The sequence below is a fragment of the Stenella coeruleoalba genome (assembly GCF_951394435.1).
Source record: "Stenella coeruleoalba genome assembly, chromosome: 16".
NCBI lineage: Eukaryota > Metazoa > Chordata > Mammalia > Artiodactyla > Delphinidae > Stenella > Stenella coeruleoalba.
This window is the reverse complement of record NC_137162.1, coordinates 55261474-55280192: the sequence shown is the minus strand read 5'-3', so window position 1 is coordinate 55280192 and position 18719 is coordinate 55261474. Positions and strand designations below refer to the sequence as shown.

At 49.3% G+C, this 18719-nt stretch overlaps 1 protein-coding gene across 2 annotated transcripts in view; it reads right to left on the bottom strand.

Annotated features, from left to right (window-relative positions):
- DLG5 (discs large MAGUK scaffold protein 5) overlaps nt 1–18719 on the bottom strand; it is a 120946-nt gene that overhangs the window by 52143 nt on the left and 50084 nt on the right. For both annotated transcript variants that reach the window (XM_079899600.1, XM_079899599.1), the window contains exons 3-5: nt 10411–10573; nt 8448–8591; nt 7625–7808 (exon numbers count right to left, since the gene is read on the bottom strand). In XM_079899600.1, the coding sequence (XP_079755726.1) occupies nt 7625–7808; nt 8448–8591; nt 10411–10573 (491 nt within the window). The remainder of the gene's footprint in view (nt 1–7624; nt 7809–8447; nt 8592–10410; nt 10574–18719) is intronic.

Genomic DNA, 18719 nt, shown 5'->3' with positions numbered 1-18719 from the left:
CTAATCCATTTTGCATTTATTTCTGTGTATGGTGTCAGGGAGTGTTCTAATTCCATTCTTTTACATGTAGCTGTCCAGTTTTCCCAGCATCACTTACTGAAGAGGCTGTCTTTTCTCCATTGTATATCTTTGCCTCCTTTGTCAATAGATTAGTTGACCATAGGTGCCTGGGTTTACCTCTGGGCTTTCTATCCTGTTTCATTGATCTGTATTTCTGTTTTTGTGCCAGTACCACATCGTCTTGATTACTGTAGCTTTGTAGTATAGTCTGAAGTCACAGAGTCTCATTCCTCCAGCTCTGCTTTTTTCCCTCAAGACTACTTTGGCTATCCGGGGTCTTTTGTGTCTCCATACAAATTTTAAGATTTTTTGTTCTAGTTCTGTCAAAAATGTCATTGGTAATTTGATAGAGATTGCACTGAATCTGTAGATTGCTTTGGGTAAGATAGTCATTTGCACAATATTGATTCTTCCAATCCAAGAACACAGTGTATCTCTCCAACTGTTGGTATCATCTTTAATTTCTTCCATCAGTGTCTCAGAGTTTTCTGCATAAAGGTCTTTTACCTGCCTAAGTAGGTTTAATACTAGGTATTTTATTCTTTTTGTTGCAATGGTAAATGGGAGTTTCCTTAATTTCGCTTACAGATTTTTCATCATTTTTTATACAGGAATGCAAGAGATTTCTGTGCATTAATTTTGTATCCTGCAATTTTACCAAATTCATTGATTAGCTCTAGTAGTTTTCTGGTAGCATCTTTAGGATTCTGTATGTATAGTATCATGTCATCTGCAAACAGTTTTACTTCTTCTTTTCCCATTTGTATCACTTTTATTTCTTTTTCTTCTTCTCTGAGTGCCATGGCTAGGACTTCCAAAACTATGTTGAATAATAGTGGCGAGAGTGGACATCCTTCTCTTGTTCCTGATCTTAGAGGAAATGGTTTCAGTTTTTCACCACTGACAACGACGTTGGCTGTGGGTTTGTCATATATGGCCTTTATTATGTTAAGGTAGGTTCCCTCTGTGAAGGGAACTCTCCCTCTGGAGAGTTTTTATCATAAAATGGGTGTTGAATTTTGTCAAAAGCTTTTTCTGCATCTATTGAGATGATCGTATGGTTCTTATCCTTCAGTTTGTTAATATGGTGTATCACATTGATTGATTTGCATATACTGAAGAATCCTTGCATCCCTGGGGTAAATCCCACTTCATCATGGTGTATGATCCTTTTAATGTGTTGTAGGATTCTGTTTGCTAATAGTTTGTTGAGGATTTTTGCATCTATATTCATCAATGATATTGGTCTGTAATTTTCTTTTTTTGTAGTATCTTTGTCTGGTTTTGGTATCAGGGTGATGGTGGCCTCATAGAATGAGTTTGGGAGTGCTCCTTCCTCTGCAATTCTTTGGAAGAGTTTGAGAAGGATGGGTGTTAGCTCTTCTCTGAATGTTTGATAGAATTCACCTGTGAAGCCACCTGGTCCTGGACTTTTGTTTCTTGGAAGATTTTTAATCACAGTTTCAATTTCATTACTTGTGATTGGTCTGTTCATATTTTCGATTTCTTCCTGGTTCAGTCGTGGAAGGTTATACCTTCCTAAGAATTTGTCCATTTCTTCCAGGTTGTCCATTTTATTGGCACAGAGTTGCTTGTAGTAGTCTCTTAGGATGCTCTGTATTTCTGCAGTGTCTGGTATAACTTTTTTTTCATTTCTAATTTTATTGATTTGAGTCCTCTCCCTCTGTTTCTTGACGAGTCTGGCTAATGATTTATCAATTTTGTTTACCTTCTCACAGAACGAGCTTTTAGTTTTATTGATCTTTGCTACTGTTTTCTTTGTTTCTGTTTCATTTATTTCTGCTCTGATCTTTATGATTTCTTTCCTTCTGCTAACTTTGGGTTTTGTTTGTTCTTTCTCTAGTTCCTTTAGGTGTAAGGTTAGATTGTTTGAGATTTTTCTTGTTTCTTGAGGTAGGCTTGTATAGCTGTAAACTTCCCTCTTAGAACTGCTTTTGCTGCATCCCTTAAGTTTTGGATCGTCGTGTTTTGTCATTTGTCTCTATGTATTTTTTGATTTCCTCTTTGCTTTCTTCAGTGATCTATTGTTTATTTAGTAATGTATTGTTTCGCCTCCATGTGTTTGTGTTTCTTTATGGTTTTTTTCCCCTGTAATTCATTTCTAATCCCACAGCATTGTGGTCAGAAAAGATGCTTGATATGATTTCAATTTTCTTAAATTTACTCAGGCTTGATTTGTGACCCAAGATGTGATCTATCCTGGAGAATGTTCCCTGGGCACTTGAGAAGAAAGTGTAATCTGCTGTTTTTGGATGGAATATCCTATAAATATCAATTAAATCTATCTGGTCTATTGTGTCATTTAAAGCTTGTGTTTCCTTACTAATTTTCTGTTTGGGTGATCTGTCCATTGGTGTACGTGAGGTGTTAAAAGTCCCCCACTAGCACTGTGTTACTGTCCATTTCCTCTTTTATAGCTGTTAGCTCTTGTCTTATGTATTGAGGTGCTCCTATGTTGGGTGCATATATACTTATAATTGTTATATCTTCTTCTTGGATTGATCCCTTGATCATTATTGTAGTGTCCTTCCTTGTCTCTTGTAACATTCTTTATTTTAAAGTCTATTTTATCTGATATGAGTATTGCTACTTCAGCTTTCTTCTGATTTCCGTTTGCATGGAATATCTTTTTCCATCCCCTCACTTTCAGTCTGTATGTGTCCCTAGGTCTGAAGTGGGTCTCTCGTAGACAGCATATATATGGGTCTTGTTTTTGTATCCATTCAGCGAGCCTATGTCTTTTGGTGGGAGCATTTAATCCATTCACGTTTAAGGTAATTATTGACATGTTATGTTCCTATGACCATTTTCTTAATTGTTTTGGGTTTGTTTTTGTAGGTCCTTTTCTTCTCTTGTGTTTCCCACTTAGAGAAGTTCCTTTAGCATTTGTCGTAGAGCTGGTCTGGTGGTGCTGAATTCTCTTAGCTTTTGCTTGTCTGTAAAGCTTTTGATTTCTCCATCGAATCTGAATGAGATCCTTGCCAGGTAGAGTAATCTTGGTTGTAGGTTCTTCCCTTTCATCACTTTAAGTATATGGTGCCACTCCCTTCTGGCTTGTACAGTTTCTGCTGAGAAATCAGCTGTTAACCTTATAGGAGTTCCCTTGTATGTTATTTACCGTTTCTCCCTTGCTGCTTTCAATAATTTTTGTCTTTAACTTTTGCCAATTTGATCACTATGTGTCTCGGCGTGTTTCTCCTTGGGTTTATCCTGTAGGGGACTCTCTGTGCTTCCTGGACTTGGGTGGCAATTTCCTTTCCCATGTTAGGGAAGTTTTCGACTATAATCTCTTCAAATATTTTCTCGGGTCCTTTCTCTCTCTCTTCTCCTGCTGGGACCCCTATAATGCAAATGTTGGTGAAATTAATGTTGTCCCAGAGGTCTCTTAGGCTGTCTTCATTTCTCTTCATTCTTTTTTCTTTATTCTGTTCCGCAGCAGTGAATTCCACCATTCTGTCTTCCAGGTCACTTATATGTTCTTCTGCCTCAGTTATTCTGCTATTGATTCCTTCTAGTGTAGTTTTCATTTCAGTTATTGTATTGTTCATCTCTGTTTGTTCTTTAATTCTTCCAGGCCTTTGTTAAACTTTTTTTTTCTTTTCTTTTTTTTTTTTTTGCCGTACACGGCCCTCTCACCTCTGTGGCCTGTCCCGTTGCGGAGCACAGGCTCCAGACGCGCAGGCTCAGCGGCCATGGCTCATGGGCCCAGCCACTCCGTGGCATGTGGGATCTTCCCGGACCGGGGCATGAACCCGTGTCCCGTGCATCAGCAGGCAGACTCAACCACTGCGCCACCAGGGAAGCTCTGCTAAACATTTCTTGCATCTTCTCGATCTTTGCCTCCATTCTTTTTCCGAGGTCCTGGATCATCTTCACTAGCATTATTCTGAATTCTTTTTCTGGAAGGTTGCCTATCTCCACTTCATTCAGTTGTTTTTCTGGGGTTTTATCTTGTTCCTTCATCTGGTACATAGCCCTCTGCCTTTTCATCTTGTCTGTCTTTCTGTGAATGTGGTTTGTGTTCCACGGGCTGCAGGATTGTAGCTCCTCTTGCTTCTGCTGTCTTCCCTCTGGTGGATGAGGCTATCTAAGAGGCTTGATGCGAGGGACTGGTGGTGGGTAGAGCTGACTGTGGCTCTGGTGGGCGGAGCTCAGTAAAACTTTAATCTCCTTGACTGCTGATGGGTGGGGCTGGGTTCCCTCCCTGTTGGTTGTTTGGCCTGAGGCAACCCAACACTGGCGCCTACCTGGGCTCTTTGGGGGGGGCTAATGGCGGACTCTGGGAGGGCTCAGGCCAAGGAGAACTTCCCAGAAGTTCTGCTGCCAGTGTCCTTGTCCTCATGGTGAGACAGAGCCATCCACCCCCGCCCACCACCTCTGCAGGAGACCCTCCAACACTAGCAGGTAGGTCTGGTTCAGTCTCCCCTGGGGTCACTGCTCCTTCCTCTGGGTCCCGATGCACACACTACTTTGTGTGAGACCTCCAAGAGCGGAGTCTCTGTTTCCCCCAGTCCTGTCAAACTCCTGCAATCAAATCCCGCTAGCCTTCAAAGTCTGATTCTCTAGGAATTCCTCCTCCTGTTGCCATATCCCCAGGTTCGGAAGCCTGATGTGGGGCTCAGAACCTTCACTCCAGTGGGTGGACTTCTGTGCTGTAAGTGTTCTCCAGTTTGTGAGTCACCCACCCAGCAGTTACGGGATTTGATTTTATTGTGACTGCGCCCCTCCTACAGTCTCATTGTGGCTTCTCCTTTGTCTTTGGATGTGGGGTATCTTTTTTGGTGAGTTCCAGTATCTTCCTGTCGATGACTGTTCAGCAGTTAGTTGTGATTCTGGTGTTCTCACAAGACGGAGTGAGAGCACATCCTTCTACTCCACCATCTTCACAAAATGCATATTAATTTTGCAATTTAAAAAATAGTATAAAAACATGAAGAAAGCGCTGCCCTTCCCCGTTTTGAACTATTTAACCTTACAGCCATTTGGTAAGGCAGAGTAGGGCAGGAGGCTCCATTGGGCAAGGGGTGCCCCAGAGTGGCCATCGGAGCCTGCATGGGATGAGGAGGGGCCCTGCATAGGCGCATGGGGGTCCCACAACGGGTCAGAAGCGGGGATGGCGTGGGAGGGAGGTGGCAGAGGGAAAGGCAGGCAGGTACTCCCGGGAGACCGACCAAGTAAAGAGATTAAGAATAATCAGAACCAGGTTTCTCACTACCAGGAAATGCAGTTACAAAAATGGAAAGGAAGAAAACAAGAACGAACCCTGTTATATTGTAGTACTGGACTGGAACCGGAAATGTCAGTGTGAACTCATGGTTTCCAATATACATATTACATATTGAAGGTATAAATATACTAGGAAGAGGGAGAGAGACACATGGAAACAGGCATGAGTGAGTGTGTGTGGTGGGGGGGGGCTGGGGGGGGGGGCGGCGGTGTACTCAGATATTCCTTATTCTGTCCACTGAGAGGGCCTGGAGCGATTACACCCAGGAGCAATGAGCACATCAACTACACCCAGCACTCAGATCATGCTTCTAAATACCATTTTCCACTAAAAGGAATGAGGACTCCTAGGAGAAATGTTTGATTTCCAGGACTAGGGCCGGGAAGTTAGCAAATGAACCTGGAACATCTTCTTGTGCCAGAAATCAAGAAAGTGCTCAAAGAATGAGGGGACATGTCAAAAAGACAGACAAGCAAGCTTGAAGGGGCTCCCCGTGGCCACAGTGGTATACAACCCACTGAGTGAAACAGGAAACCATGAGTGTGTGTGTATGTGTGGGGGTGTATACAGGGAAAACAAGTATCACTACACTGGAGAAGAAGCCTAGAGACACCACCTTAGTCAAATGATCAAAGTGAACATCGTTAGTAATAAGTCGTATCCAGCCAAGTCTCAATCAACGGGATGCAATGAGAAAAAGGCAGCATCACTTCTGTGACATTCCTGCCTAAGATGCAAAAACTCACCCAACCATGGGGATCCAACAAATCCAGGTTGAGGGACAACCTAGAAAATAACTAGCCTGTAATCTTCCAAAACGTCAAGGTCATGCAGGTCACAGCCTGAGGAACTGTTCCAGACTGAAGGAGACCAAAGAGACTGGACAACTAAATGCAGTGCGTTATTCTGAATGGGATCCTTTTCCTATTAAAGACATTATTGAGACAACTGGCAAAACCTGACCCGGGTCTGACGATTAGACAGTAGTACATGTCAACCTTAATTCCTGATGTGTCACTGTCACTGTTATACAGGAGAATATCCCTGTTTGCAAGAAGTACACATTTACATGTTCAGGGGTGACGAGGCACCAGGTTGGCAACTTATTCTTGAGTGATACAGGAGAAAAATTCTTTGTACTGTATTTGCAACTCTTCTGTAAGTTTGCAATAATCTCACAATTTAAAAAATTTTAACTGTAAATGAAAACAAAAGCAACAAAGGCAACGTCATCCTAAATTACCAGATGAGTTCAGATTGTTATATACTGGCTTTGTGTCAATCAAGCCCCAACGGTCCTGCTTTAACTGGGGAACCATAAATGTTTCTGATGGGGAAGGGGCTCTGCTTAATCGGACCCATGCTGCAATGCTAGCAGGACACTCTGCCTCTGCCTGGGACTGTCTTCCAACCCCAAACGTCCAACCATCTGTGGACACAGAGCATCATCAGTCCCTGCCACGTCCCTGGGCAGCCCAGGCAGTTCCAGACCATAAGCTACGAGAGAAGAGGCACTGGCCTACATCATTCACAGGAAGCGGTGTTCTGACTGGCCTGCTCCTCATGCACTACTGTCAATGTGAAACAGGAGCTGAGCAAAGTGAAGAAACTAACTTTGAACGCAGAGAGGAGCAAGGGCAGCAGGACATACTCTCACCCCAAAATAACGATGGTAACTGTTACCATCTTGTATTTGCACAGAATTTTAATATTTGCAAGTTTCTTTCCATCTGTAATCTCACACAATCCATACAAAGGAAAGAAGCTACAGATGTCCAAAGCTCCCAGACTAAGTCGAATTCCTGTGACACAGCACACATACCACACAGAACCTCCTCCTTGGTAGCCCTTGTGATATTCATAACAATACAAAATGTGTGTGGTTATTTGATTAACATCTGTATCCCCCCTTGGATTGCAGAGTCCAGGAAAACAAGGGTTGAGTGTTTGCTCACAGATGGCCCGATGCCTCACAGGAGGCTGACACCAAAAATACTTGCTAAGTAATCACATGGACACACGGGTGGGTGGATAAGATGGGTGTGCGTAGGTCAGCAGGTAGACGGACAGTGGGTGGGGGAATGGATGGGTGGCAGATGAGTAGGTGGATAAGGGGAGAGATGCATGGATGGATGGCGGGTGGTAGGCAGGTAGACGGTAGGTAGGTAGGTAGGTGAGTGGGTAGGTGGGTGGGTGGGTGGGTAGATGAGATGGTAGGTGTGTGTTGCGGGGGGCGGGGGGTTGGTAAATGGATGGTGAGTGGGTGAATGCCTGACCTGGGTCTGGTCCGCCCCCCACCGCCCAGCGCGGTTCTACCTGCTGCTGCTGGGCCCGGAGGTCACCGATCTCCTTCTGGTCCTCCTCGTGGAGCCGCTTCATGTCCTCCCACGACTGCTGGAGCAGGTTACGTTCCCGTAGCAGCTGTCCGTTCTCCCGCCTCAGCATGTCCACATCATCCTTCAGCTGGGTCTGGTCGCTCAGGAGCCGGCTGTGGAGCGTGCTGAAATCCCACACGGCACAGTGAGCCCAGCCAGCCTCCAACTCCCACCCGAGGCACCAGCACCCCCTCCAGGTCCTAGTACCCCCAACACACCAGACAGGTCAGCAGCGTGCAGAGGCAGGCCAAAGCTTGCTGTCAGCCACATGCCAGAAAGACCCAAACTATTTTTTTAAGAGCCTGACACCACAATGGCACACATGTGAAGGCCAAGGAAAGGAGATAAGCCCCTACCTGGCATGGACCTGGCACCTCCAAGTGCCGAGGCCTGGCAAATGTCAGCAGGTGGGCAGGCAAATGCCCTCAGAGGGGCACCAGGAGACCAAAGGGGAACATGCCCCATCTGCCTCTCCTGCGGCAGTAGAGCCCCAGCAGGGACCCAGAGGCCCACAGTGATCTGCCTGGCCTACTGTCTCACACATTCGACCACTTTCCTACCAACCGTGCTTCTGAAGCTGGCAATGGATGGTATGGAAAACTGAGGCCCAAAGCCACAAACGCACGTGCTTAAGGCCCACCGCTTGCTATGTGGCAGAGGCAGGATGGGACCAGAACCCCAGGCTCCAGGTCCACAACTGAAGACTGGCAAGAGGCAGCAGTTCCTTGCACGCTGGGAACCCTGGCCAGGCAGGCCCCACTCACTGGTAGAAGTCGGTCTCCTTGGCCACCTCCTCGCACCTCTTCAGGGCGTTGGTGTGCTGGTTCTGCAGGCTCTGCAGGTCTGACATGGCCCGCACACACTGGATCTTCAGCCTCTCGTAGTCCGGATTCAGCCTGTGGTAGGGCCTGGCCCAGACGGCAAACAGCCCAGTGAACACTGGCCCCGGGATCACAACGACAAGAATGTCTTTCCCTGGGAAGCCACGTCCTAGGTCACTCCAGCCCAGCAGTTCCCGAACACTGGTCTCCTGCATACCACCAACACCAACGCCCCCCCTCCGCCCCCCACAAATGCCTGCTAAGCCCGGGTGTCCTGGCCGCAGCCAGACCAACAGAATCCGAATCCCCAGGACGGGGGGCCTTGATTGCTGAACTCCCTGCGTGGGCCGGGAGAGCTGGGAAGGTGCTCCTGTGCTCTGGGAGCCCCCCGGAGGCCACACGCCAGGCCTGCACGCACAGGGGGCCCAGCAGTCCCTGGGATGAAGCTCCTCCTCTCCTGAGAGCGGTGAGTCTCAATCTTGGGTACATAACGAATAGACAAGGCCCAGACCAATTACGTCAGCATCCCTCAGGGTAGGACTCAGACATGGGGATTTTTCAGCTCCCCAAGGGATTCCAACGTGCAGCCAAGATTGAGAAAAGTGGCCAGGACCAGGAGTCCCCAGACCTGCAGCACCGTAGTCACCTGGGAACTTGTTAGAAATGCAAATTCTCAGGCCAGCCCCCAACCTCCGAAATCGGACACTCAGGAGGGAGGGAGGAATGGCCAGCCATCTGTGCTCTAACAAGCCCTGCAGGTGACCCTGGTGCGAGCTCAAGCCTGGGAACCCCTGCCCTAGAGCAGGCATCAGAAACCTTTCCCTGTAAAGGGCCAATCTCTGTGCAGCCACTACTCTGCCTCGGTGGCATGAAAGCAGATGTGGACGGCACACACTCGCACACTGTCTTCACTTGCCCTGCCCTCAAGCTGTCTGTCTGAGAGACACATCCTCATAAAAGCAACCTCTAGGAGCAGGCTTTGAGCCCCGACATCACCCCAGAAAAATCCTCCCCAGGATGAGGCGCACACCCCCCATGCTCCTGAAGGAAAGCTTAAACCAGCCCTGCTGCTGCTCCCCTCGGAACCCCTGCCAGCACCGCCCCAACCCTTCCCTGGCGTCTACCTCTCAATCCCAACAAAAGAAGTGGTCAAAGGTTTTCTTCAAAATAACAAAAAAGCCAGGTGGGACCAACCCTTTCTAAAACAAACACGTGGCAGGAAACAACTAACGTGTTTACAAACCACATAAAGATCCACTCAGCAATGAAGTGGGCCGGGGTATCCAGGAGACAGCAGTGCCCTTGCCCACGGACAGACCAGTCAAAGGCTCAGCAACAGGGTGACTGACTATCTCTATTAGGGCAGGGGCTGCACACAGCAGCAAACAGGGGACAGAGAGAGAAGCATATTGTCTCCAGGGCTGGAAGGCAGAGAGGCCTAGGATAGGGCTGGTGACAAGGCCAGGGCCATCCAACCAACCAGCGAGGAGGCACCCAAGTGGGACCAGGAGCCTCCAGCTGCTGCCCAGACCACCCACCAAATGACCATCGGCAAGGCCAGTAGAAAGGCGGTGAGGCCGGTCCACACACACACGCGCGCACACACATGCAAGCAAGAGCACACCAGTGCCAGGAGCCAAGTGTAGGATGGACACACCCACGCACACTTCTCAATCCCCAAGTTGTGTGATTCAGGCCACAGACTCCGATTTTGAACTGGAGGAAGCATAACAAGCCTCCGCCCCGCTCCCCGCATCCAGGCCTACACGGGCGGGTGGCAGGAAGGACACTCGGGCAGGCAGCAGGGCTCTCAGGAGCTAAGGGTACGCCTCGGGGCAGGGGGTGCCATGGCATCAGGGTGGTGACCCTGTCCATCGGGCCGGTGGGGGAGGGGCACGGTCACCACCTCTTGTCGAAGGTGGTCCCGTGGGTGGCGAAGGCCAGGCGCTTCCGCAGCTCATTCCTCTCCCGGGTCATCAGCCGCAGCTGAATGGAGAGGTTCTCCACCTTCTCATTCACTTGCCGGTCAGTGAGCAGCGGCGGTGGGGACGGCGCCTTCCCAGTGGTGCCTGCAGGAGGACGGTGACAAAGAGAACTCGTGTTCACACGGCTCCCACCAGCAGCCGGGCGCTGTTCTGGGCTCTCAGCTTGCATTCGCTCCTCACGACCACCCTACCGGTGGGTCCTGTTACATCCCCCTTTCCCAGAGGACACCGCCAAGTCAGAGTGTAAGAGGCACAGCTGGGACCAGAGCCCAGGCGGTCTGGCTCCAGCATCCACTACCTGGGCCCTGGCTGAGGACCCTGAGCGAGGTCCCCCTCTCTCCCTCCAACCTAGCTTTGGCATCTCCAGGATGGAACTGTTTTTGGCCCTGATCTTTGCATCCTTGCCTGCTCTGCTAACACCAGCTGTCACCCACCCCTGGGCACAGAGAGGCCAGCCTGAGCAAGGTGGAAGGCACGGCCCGAAGAGGAAGACACAGTTACAGCTTCCCAGAGAAGCTGGCAGAGGACAGAGGGAGCCAGCTCCAAAGCCGGGCCCAAGGGCCGTGTCCTGCCTTCCCCTGATCAGGGCTGGACACAGTTCCCTCCTCCACGCCGCCCGACTGCCTAAAGCACCTGCTCAACCAGCCCAGGTGTGCAGCTTGGAGGAGCTACAGGGAGAGCCGCCCATGGCCAAGGTAAGTGGGACGGGGTGCAGGTAAGTCCCAGGACCTCTGACTGCCCAGCCCACACCAGGCCCTCGTCACTTGTCCCTAGGACTAGACATGTCCTGAAGGGAATCGCATGCCTTATGCTATTACCAAGGAACAGTGGCCACCACCAGCACCTCTGACGAGATCCCAATCTGCTTCTAGGAAGTATGCACCTCACTCAAATGTCCCAGAAAAAGAGACAGATCCATGGTGCTTTTATAGTTAACTCCGTCCATGTGCTCCCCTGAGCCCTCTAAGCCTCAGAGATCCTCAGTGGGGTCCGAGTAACCCACAGAAGTCATCCCAGTTTATGGATGTGATCCAGAGGCGGACTCACCCCAGGGACACAGTATCTGTCTCCCCAGTAGCCCTGTAACGTGTAAAAGGCAAGACGAATGTCTTCTGACTCTGTGTCATCCTGACCGCTGCCCCCCAGCAGACCGCTGTTGGCTGATTTTCTTGTGCAAACCGAGTGTCCCCCAAGACAGGCACTCAGGTGTGGCCTTGCATCTTCCAGGAGTGGCAGGGAGGATGGAGAATTCGACACTGTGGGTGACAAGCTAGACCATGGTCTGAGGCAGGAGACTCGAGCTCCCAGCTCAGTGTTATCCAATGTCGGTATGCCAACCACTGAATCCAGTACCCCTCGAAACACATGTTATTTTAAAGCCAGCACCTCCGTAACAGCCAGGATTCTTATGCTCAGGCCAGACCTCTGCGGCCAAAATGTTCTTTAAGGTGAGGCCCAAGATCACCATTTCCCCTGAGCAACTCCCTCCGTCCATGGGTTCTACTCCACAGCCTGAGAAGCCTTCCCTCCCCCTTCCCCAAAGACCCTGGATCCTTACCCCTGCCCCCAGGAGTTCTGGAAAACAGGCTGGTTACAGCTCTGTGCGGTTGTGTAACGTCTTCCTCTTTGGCAAATGAAGGCACTTCTATGAGCTCTAGTTCGACGACGGCCATCTGATTTGCACTCACTTACCTGGCTGTCTGACATGTGGGGCCTCCTCTGGACACGTGCCTGACACCCACTTCTGGAGAGGCCTACAACTAAAACTCGGCATCTAACCAGCCCCTGGGGGGCCCGGTGGGGGGGACACGATCTGTGGAGGACTGACAAACCCAAGACAGTGGCATGAACAGACCCAACAAGCACCCGGAAAAGAAGGATTTCAATGTAAACGTCGCAACCAACCACACAACAGCACACAACACAGACGCCCCGGGCATTAATTTAACCTTCCCAACGATCCCACAGGTGGTAAGAATATTATCATCTCCATTTTACAGGTGAGAAAACTGAGGCGCAGCAAGCTTAAGGAATCAACTTAAACTTCCACAGACAGCAAGTGGCGCCCTGGACGAGAGCCCAGGCACCCGGATTCGGAGCACGTGCTCTCTGCTGCTGTGCCTTGCGGCCTCCCAAAGACAACCATGAGTAGCACTCACTCCATGCCTGGCGGTTTACGAGATGCTTTTCATACATTATCCCATTCCATCCCCTTAAGGAAGATACTGCTGCTATCCCCATTTTACAGATCAGCAAACAAAACCTTATCAAGCTTAAATAATGGGTCCAGGTCACCAAGCCAGTAAATGACAGCATGGCGTATGGAGTGCCTTCTGCCTGACCCCACGTGCCCGAGGCCTCAACCTAAAAGTTTTCAAATGGTTTGATTTTAGGGCCTCTTTACACTCTTAAAAAGGACTGAGGACTCCAAAGAGCTTTTGCTGATAGGGGTTATATCTAACAATATCTACCAGATTAGAAATTAAAACTAAAAAGGTATTGTAAAATATTTACTAATTTTAAAATAACCAAACCCGTTACATATTCACATTAAGGCTTTTCATGAAAAATTAACTACACTCTCTACCGCAAAACAGAAAACACAGCGAGAAGAATAGCATGGCTTTGCATCTGCGTAATGCTGTTTGACATCGGGCTTAATAAAGACAGCCAGTCTCACATCCGAGCAACATCACACACCGTGGATGGAACCTGTAGGAAACTCCACTCTACAGCCGAGTCTGTGTGAGGACGAGAGTGCAAAAAGCAAGTGTCACCTCAGGACCATTATGAAAACAGTTCTGACCTCACTGGCTCCATGAAAGGAACTCAGGGACACCAGACCATGCTTTGAGAACGACTTGACCTGCGGTCAAGTTCAATAAGTATCAGAGAAACATCAGATCTCAATTTCAGAACTGAAAAGCACCACCAGGCCCAGCAATCTGCCTCCAGGGAGATGAAGAATTTCCACCCCATTTTAAAAATGAAGCAACAGAAAGATGTAGCCCTTGGCTTCCCCGGAGGCTGGAGAGAGAAGCAGCAGCAGGACAGAAGTAGGGGTCATCAGACCTGTCACCACATACAGCCACCGCCCCCTGTCTGTCTCCAGCAGGATGAGGCCACTGGCTCTGCAGCTGGTAGGACCTGGGGGCAGCCGATCACACACACAGGGACGTGAGCGCTGTCATTTGCTGAGCACAGCCTACGCGCTGGGTTCTGTGCTAAACGCACCTGGGCTCTCGCTTCATCAATACCCACAGTACCCTCCCAGATACGTGCTGTGATCACCGAGTGAGAAACTGACGTCTAGCAAAACTGCACAGCTGGGAAACCGGAGGATACCCACGCAAATCCGGCTTCACCTCCAGACCCAGGGCCTCGTCCACTACCCTGCACGGCCTCCCGACGGGAGTGGCCTCCTGTTTCCCTTCCCCTGCCCCAAAGGCTTGAGCATACACGAAACACACAAAAAGTGAGGCCGTCCAGGCCTGTGAATCCATCAAATAGCAGGTTGACTTAGGGAAACTGCTGCCTGGATACCCCTGTCCTTTCACAATAAGGAGGGCAGAGGGCAGAGGAGGGCCACAGGGGGCCTCAAGAAAAATCCCAAGATGTGCTAAGCCAGGAAGTTCCAAAATAACAGCAAGTGTTGCAGAAAACCCTTTCCATACCCATTCAATTAAAAATAAAGTTTCACTTGCATCTCAGGGTTGAAAAACATTTTGAAGATGATGCAGTCCTTTCAAGAAAATGGTTGCCAGAATCCCCTAAACAGCTACCAAGATGGTCTGAACTCCTGCACAGGGAGGGAGCTCACTACTTCACAGGAGAGCCCATCTCATCTCTCCCCAGGTAATTATTCTACGTACTGAGTTAAAATCTGTATTTCTCTCACTGACCCTAGATCTATCTACCCACCCAAGACCATGAGGTAGGGACTTCCCTGGTGGTGCAGTGGTTGAGAATCCGCCTGCCGAAGCAGGGGACACAGGTTCAATCCCTGATCCCGGAACATCCCACAGGCCGCAGAGCAACTAAGCCCGTGCACCACAACTACTGAGCCTGCGAGCCACAACTACTGAGCCCACGTGCTGCAACTAGTGAAGCCCACGTGCCTAGAGCCCGTGATCCACAATGAGAAGCCACTGCAATGAGAAGCCCACACACTGCAACGAAGAGTAGCCCCCGCTCACTACAACTAGAGAAAGCCCAAGCGCAGCAACGAAGACCCGACGCAGCCCAAAAAAAAAAACAACAACAAAAAAACAAAGGCCACAAGGTACACCTGTAATTCTTCTTCTAAACAACAGACATGCAAGTATTTGAAGACAACTGCCAAGTCCCTTTATCACTACCAGAAGACCTAAAGTAAAAAAAAAGTGACAACACCAAATGCTGGCAAGGAGGCAGAGAAACTGGAATTCTCAAACACTACTGGTGGGAATATGAAATCATACAGCCACTGCAGAAAACACTTTGACAGTCTTTTATAAAGTTAAACATGCACTTACCATACTACCCAGTAATCCCACTCCTGGATATTTACACAAAAGAAATGAAAATTTACGTTCACACAAAAGCTAGCACACAACTGTTTATAGCAGCTGTTGAATGGATAAACGACAGTGTTATATTCATACAACGGAATACTTCTCAGCAACAAAAAGGCACTATCATACAAACTACTGGTACACACGAGGGCAAGGGGAACAGGGACTCGCGAATGCACTATGCTGAGTGCAAGAAACCAGACTCAAAAGGCCACATGCCATATGTTTCCATTTACACGACATTTGGGAAAAGGCAAAACTACAGAGGCAGAAGAGAGATCCGTGGTTGCCAGGGCCTGTGGGTGGAGGGAAGAAAGGCTGACTACAAAGTCACAGACGGGAATTCTTCAGGGTGGAGGATTTGCTCTATACCTTAATTGTGGAAGTGGTTAAATAACCAATGTGCTCATCAAAACTCATCGAACTATACACCAAAAAGGATAAATGTTACTGTACGTAATTCGTACCTCACGGAACATGACTTTTAAAAAATTCTGAAGTTAAAAAAAATAAAAAACAACAACACTGTGGTGCCCTAAACTGAAGTGACCATCCCAGGACAGGTGTGACCAACGAAGAGGTGTGGCTTGTCACCCCCGACCAGTCACTGTGTTTATAGTAAACCTTTTCAAGAACAAGCAAAATCAAACTAACGTCAAGTGAGTTGTCCACAGAAGCCTCAAATTCTATCTGTGCAGTTGTTCTTTGGGACTCAAATGCAAAACTGTCCACTCTCCCCCCACTTCACTCCTTCCCCTTCCCAAATCTGGAACCCACTTGAAAAGAAGGCAGGGGAGTTCCACTCTCCCCCACTTCACTCCTTCCCTTTCCCAAATCTGGAACCCACTTGAAAAGAAGGCAGGGGAGTTCCCTGGTGGTCCAGTGGTTAGGATTCAGCACTTTCACTGCTGTGGCCTGGGTTCAATCCCTGGTTGAGGAACTGAAATCCCACAAGCCATGCAGCACAGCCATAAATAAATAAATAAATAAATAAATAAATAAATTAGTTAATAAAAAGAAAAACTTAAGAAAAGAAAGATTTTCTTTTTTTTCATTTTTATGTTCAGGATGGGATTCCAGGGTTAAGGGATTTGGACTGGACTAAAATGGCCCCAAAATGAGTGCTGGAAGATGCCAGGAGAGCCGGCACAGGCCCTGGAGTTTGGACAAAGAGCTCTCACTCCTCTGGGCCTTGGTGTAAGAGGAAAACTGCAGCCAAGGGGAGCAGAGCCCCTTCGCCATCACGAGTCCTGGCTCCTCCTCCCGGACACCCTGGCCGATGCAAGTGCAGCCTTCCTGTAGACCACTGAGGCTCAGCAGAGCCCGGCAGGTTGGCAGTCTTCTTGGCTGTAAGGCCCTTTGTCCTTAGCCCCCTTGTCACACCACACTCCAGCTGACCCTGAAGGCCACTCCCCCACCAAGTCTTATTTACAGCTAGAGAGGTCACAGCTCTGCTTCAGAGCCCTGTGGGCCCGTGGTACCAGAGGCCAAGGAGAAAATGGGCACTGGCCCAAAGTGGGCAGGTGGGTGGAGCAGGGATGCCCAGGTAAACTTCCTGGCCTCCTCCAGGCCCTGGCTGTCAGGAGAGAAGCAAAACAGCAGAACATGGTCATCACAGGCCGCAGCAAGCAAAACCAAGCCATCCTCGCCTCCAGCCCAGGAGAGCCAGAGCCATCGGGGGGAGACACAATCCCACGTCCTGAACCAGTGCTTCCAAAAGCACCTTAGCTTCACTGGAAATGCACAGGTCACGCCCCACTCAGACCTACCGAATCAGGAACCCTGGGGGAGAAGCCAGCACTCCCCTCCAGGTGAGTCTGATGCCTGATAAAGTTTGAGAACCTCTGGTCTGGACCAAAGTCGCACTGTCTGGCCAGAGTGGCTTATCAATCCCTTGTTTTTTCGGCTGTCCAATACCCACTACATTTAAAAGCATCGCCCACTGATGCCCAGGGGATGCCCTACTTGGTCGGCACAGGACTGCAGCGGGGCTCCTCCTGGACTTGGACTGGAAGGAGGTTAGACTCCAGCGCAGCAGCTGCAGCCTTGCCCAGCTCCCAGATCTCCTTCCAGATAAGCTACTTGCTCTCGAATCCTTGACTCAGGGTCAGTTTGCCGAAACCCAAACCAAGACAGGTGACAATGGCCTGTCGCTTCCAAGCTGCTCCTACATCCAGAGCGCCATTCCTGGAAGACCCCACTTGAGGGCCACCTCCTCCCTGAAGCTTCCTGGACACCCCTCGTTAGAAAAAGCTGCTCCTTCCCCTCTGTCTCCTTGTTTTACACAAGGCAAAACGGCCAGTCGCTTCTCTCTCTGGTGCTCTGGTCTGAATGTTGGTGTACCCCACCAAATTCCTATGTTGAGGTCCTACCCCCCCAACCCCGTGTGGAATTAGGAGGTGGGGCCTCTGGGAGGTGATCAGGTCATGAAGGTGGAGCCCACATGAATGGGATCAGTGGCCTTCTAACAGGGACCCTAGAGAGCTCTTCCCCCTCCTGCCATGTGAGGTTACAACGGGAAGGCACCATCTATGAACCAGGAAGCGGGCCCCCCAAGACACCGACGCTGCCTTGATCTTGGAATTCCAAGCTTCCAGAACTGTGAGAAATAAATGTGTGTTGTTTCTGAACTGCCAAGTCTGTGGTGTTCTGTGATAGCAGCCTGGACAGACTAAGACACCTGGTTAGCCTGTAAGGCCTGGAGCCAGGCCCCCCTGTGATCCCTAAGAGTGCCGAGCACGGGTTCCAAGAGAACAAGGTGCTCCCGTCCATCTGATGCACTGAGAGAAAACAGGCCCCGGATCCAAAAGGATCAGAGAAGGAAGGGTCAGACGGCAAGGGGTCAGGGTGCAGCCTTGCCTCCATGCTCATTCACCCCACCATCCTCTATCAACTAGAAGCTGCACCTTCAAGGAATCTTTGCTGGGATAGGAAGGAAGCCCTCCAGATCCTTCTGCTAACAAAACCAGATCTCTCTCCTTAATAAGAAAGCTCTCCTGTTACTTCAATCTGCATGAAATTTAAGGCTCATTTTATAAATGCTGCCCAAGAATGTCTCCTCTTCTTAAAACTTCCTCAGTTATCCAAGTTGAGAAAAAAAAAAAAGGTACCTGGGCAATTAGATCAGGATGAACGGGGGAGGAAAAAAACATCGATTGCCTGAAATGAGTGTGCCTCCCCTGGGCAGATCCATGGGGCCTACCCACAGGCAGGTTACTCAAATAACAGGCCACACGGGGTGGGGGGAAGCCTCAAAGCAGCCACACGTGCTTGGCTGATGAAAATTGCCTGGAAAGACACAGCAAACTTTAAGGCTGTCGGCCTGTTGTTAGGAGGGTCAGGCTGAAGAGGTGAAATGGGCAGACCACCTGAGGACCTAATGCCAGCCGGGAAGAGGAGAGGGGCAACCAGGTACCAGCTGTTGCAGAGAAAATACCATACCCAAGGCTCCACCTACCAATTTTCTCTTATGCTAAATATAACTTGCTGTTCTTTGGCCAAACATTCTTGGTTAGGGAGACATAAGTGGGAAAGTGGAGGTGATGTTTTTATTCTAAGACCTTGCCTTTCCTTAGGTTCATGGAGAAAGACCTAACCAACAGAAACAGCCAGTCTCCATCTGACTCATCAGCCCCTCGGTCGGGGGGTGTGCCTGAGATGGCCAGGAAAAGAAGTGT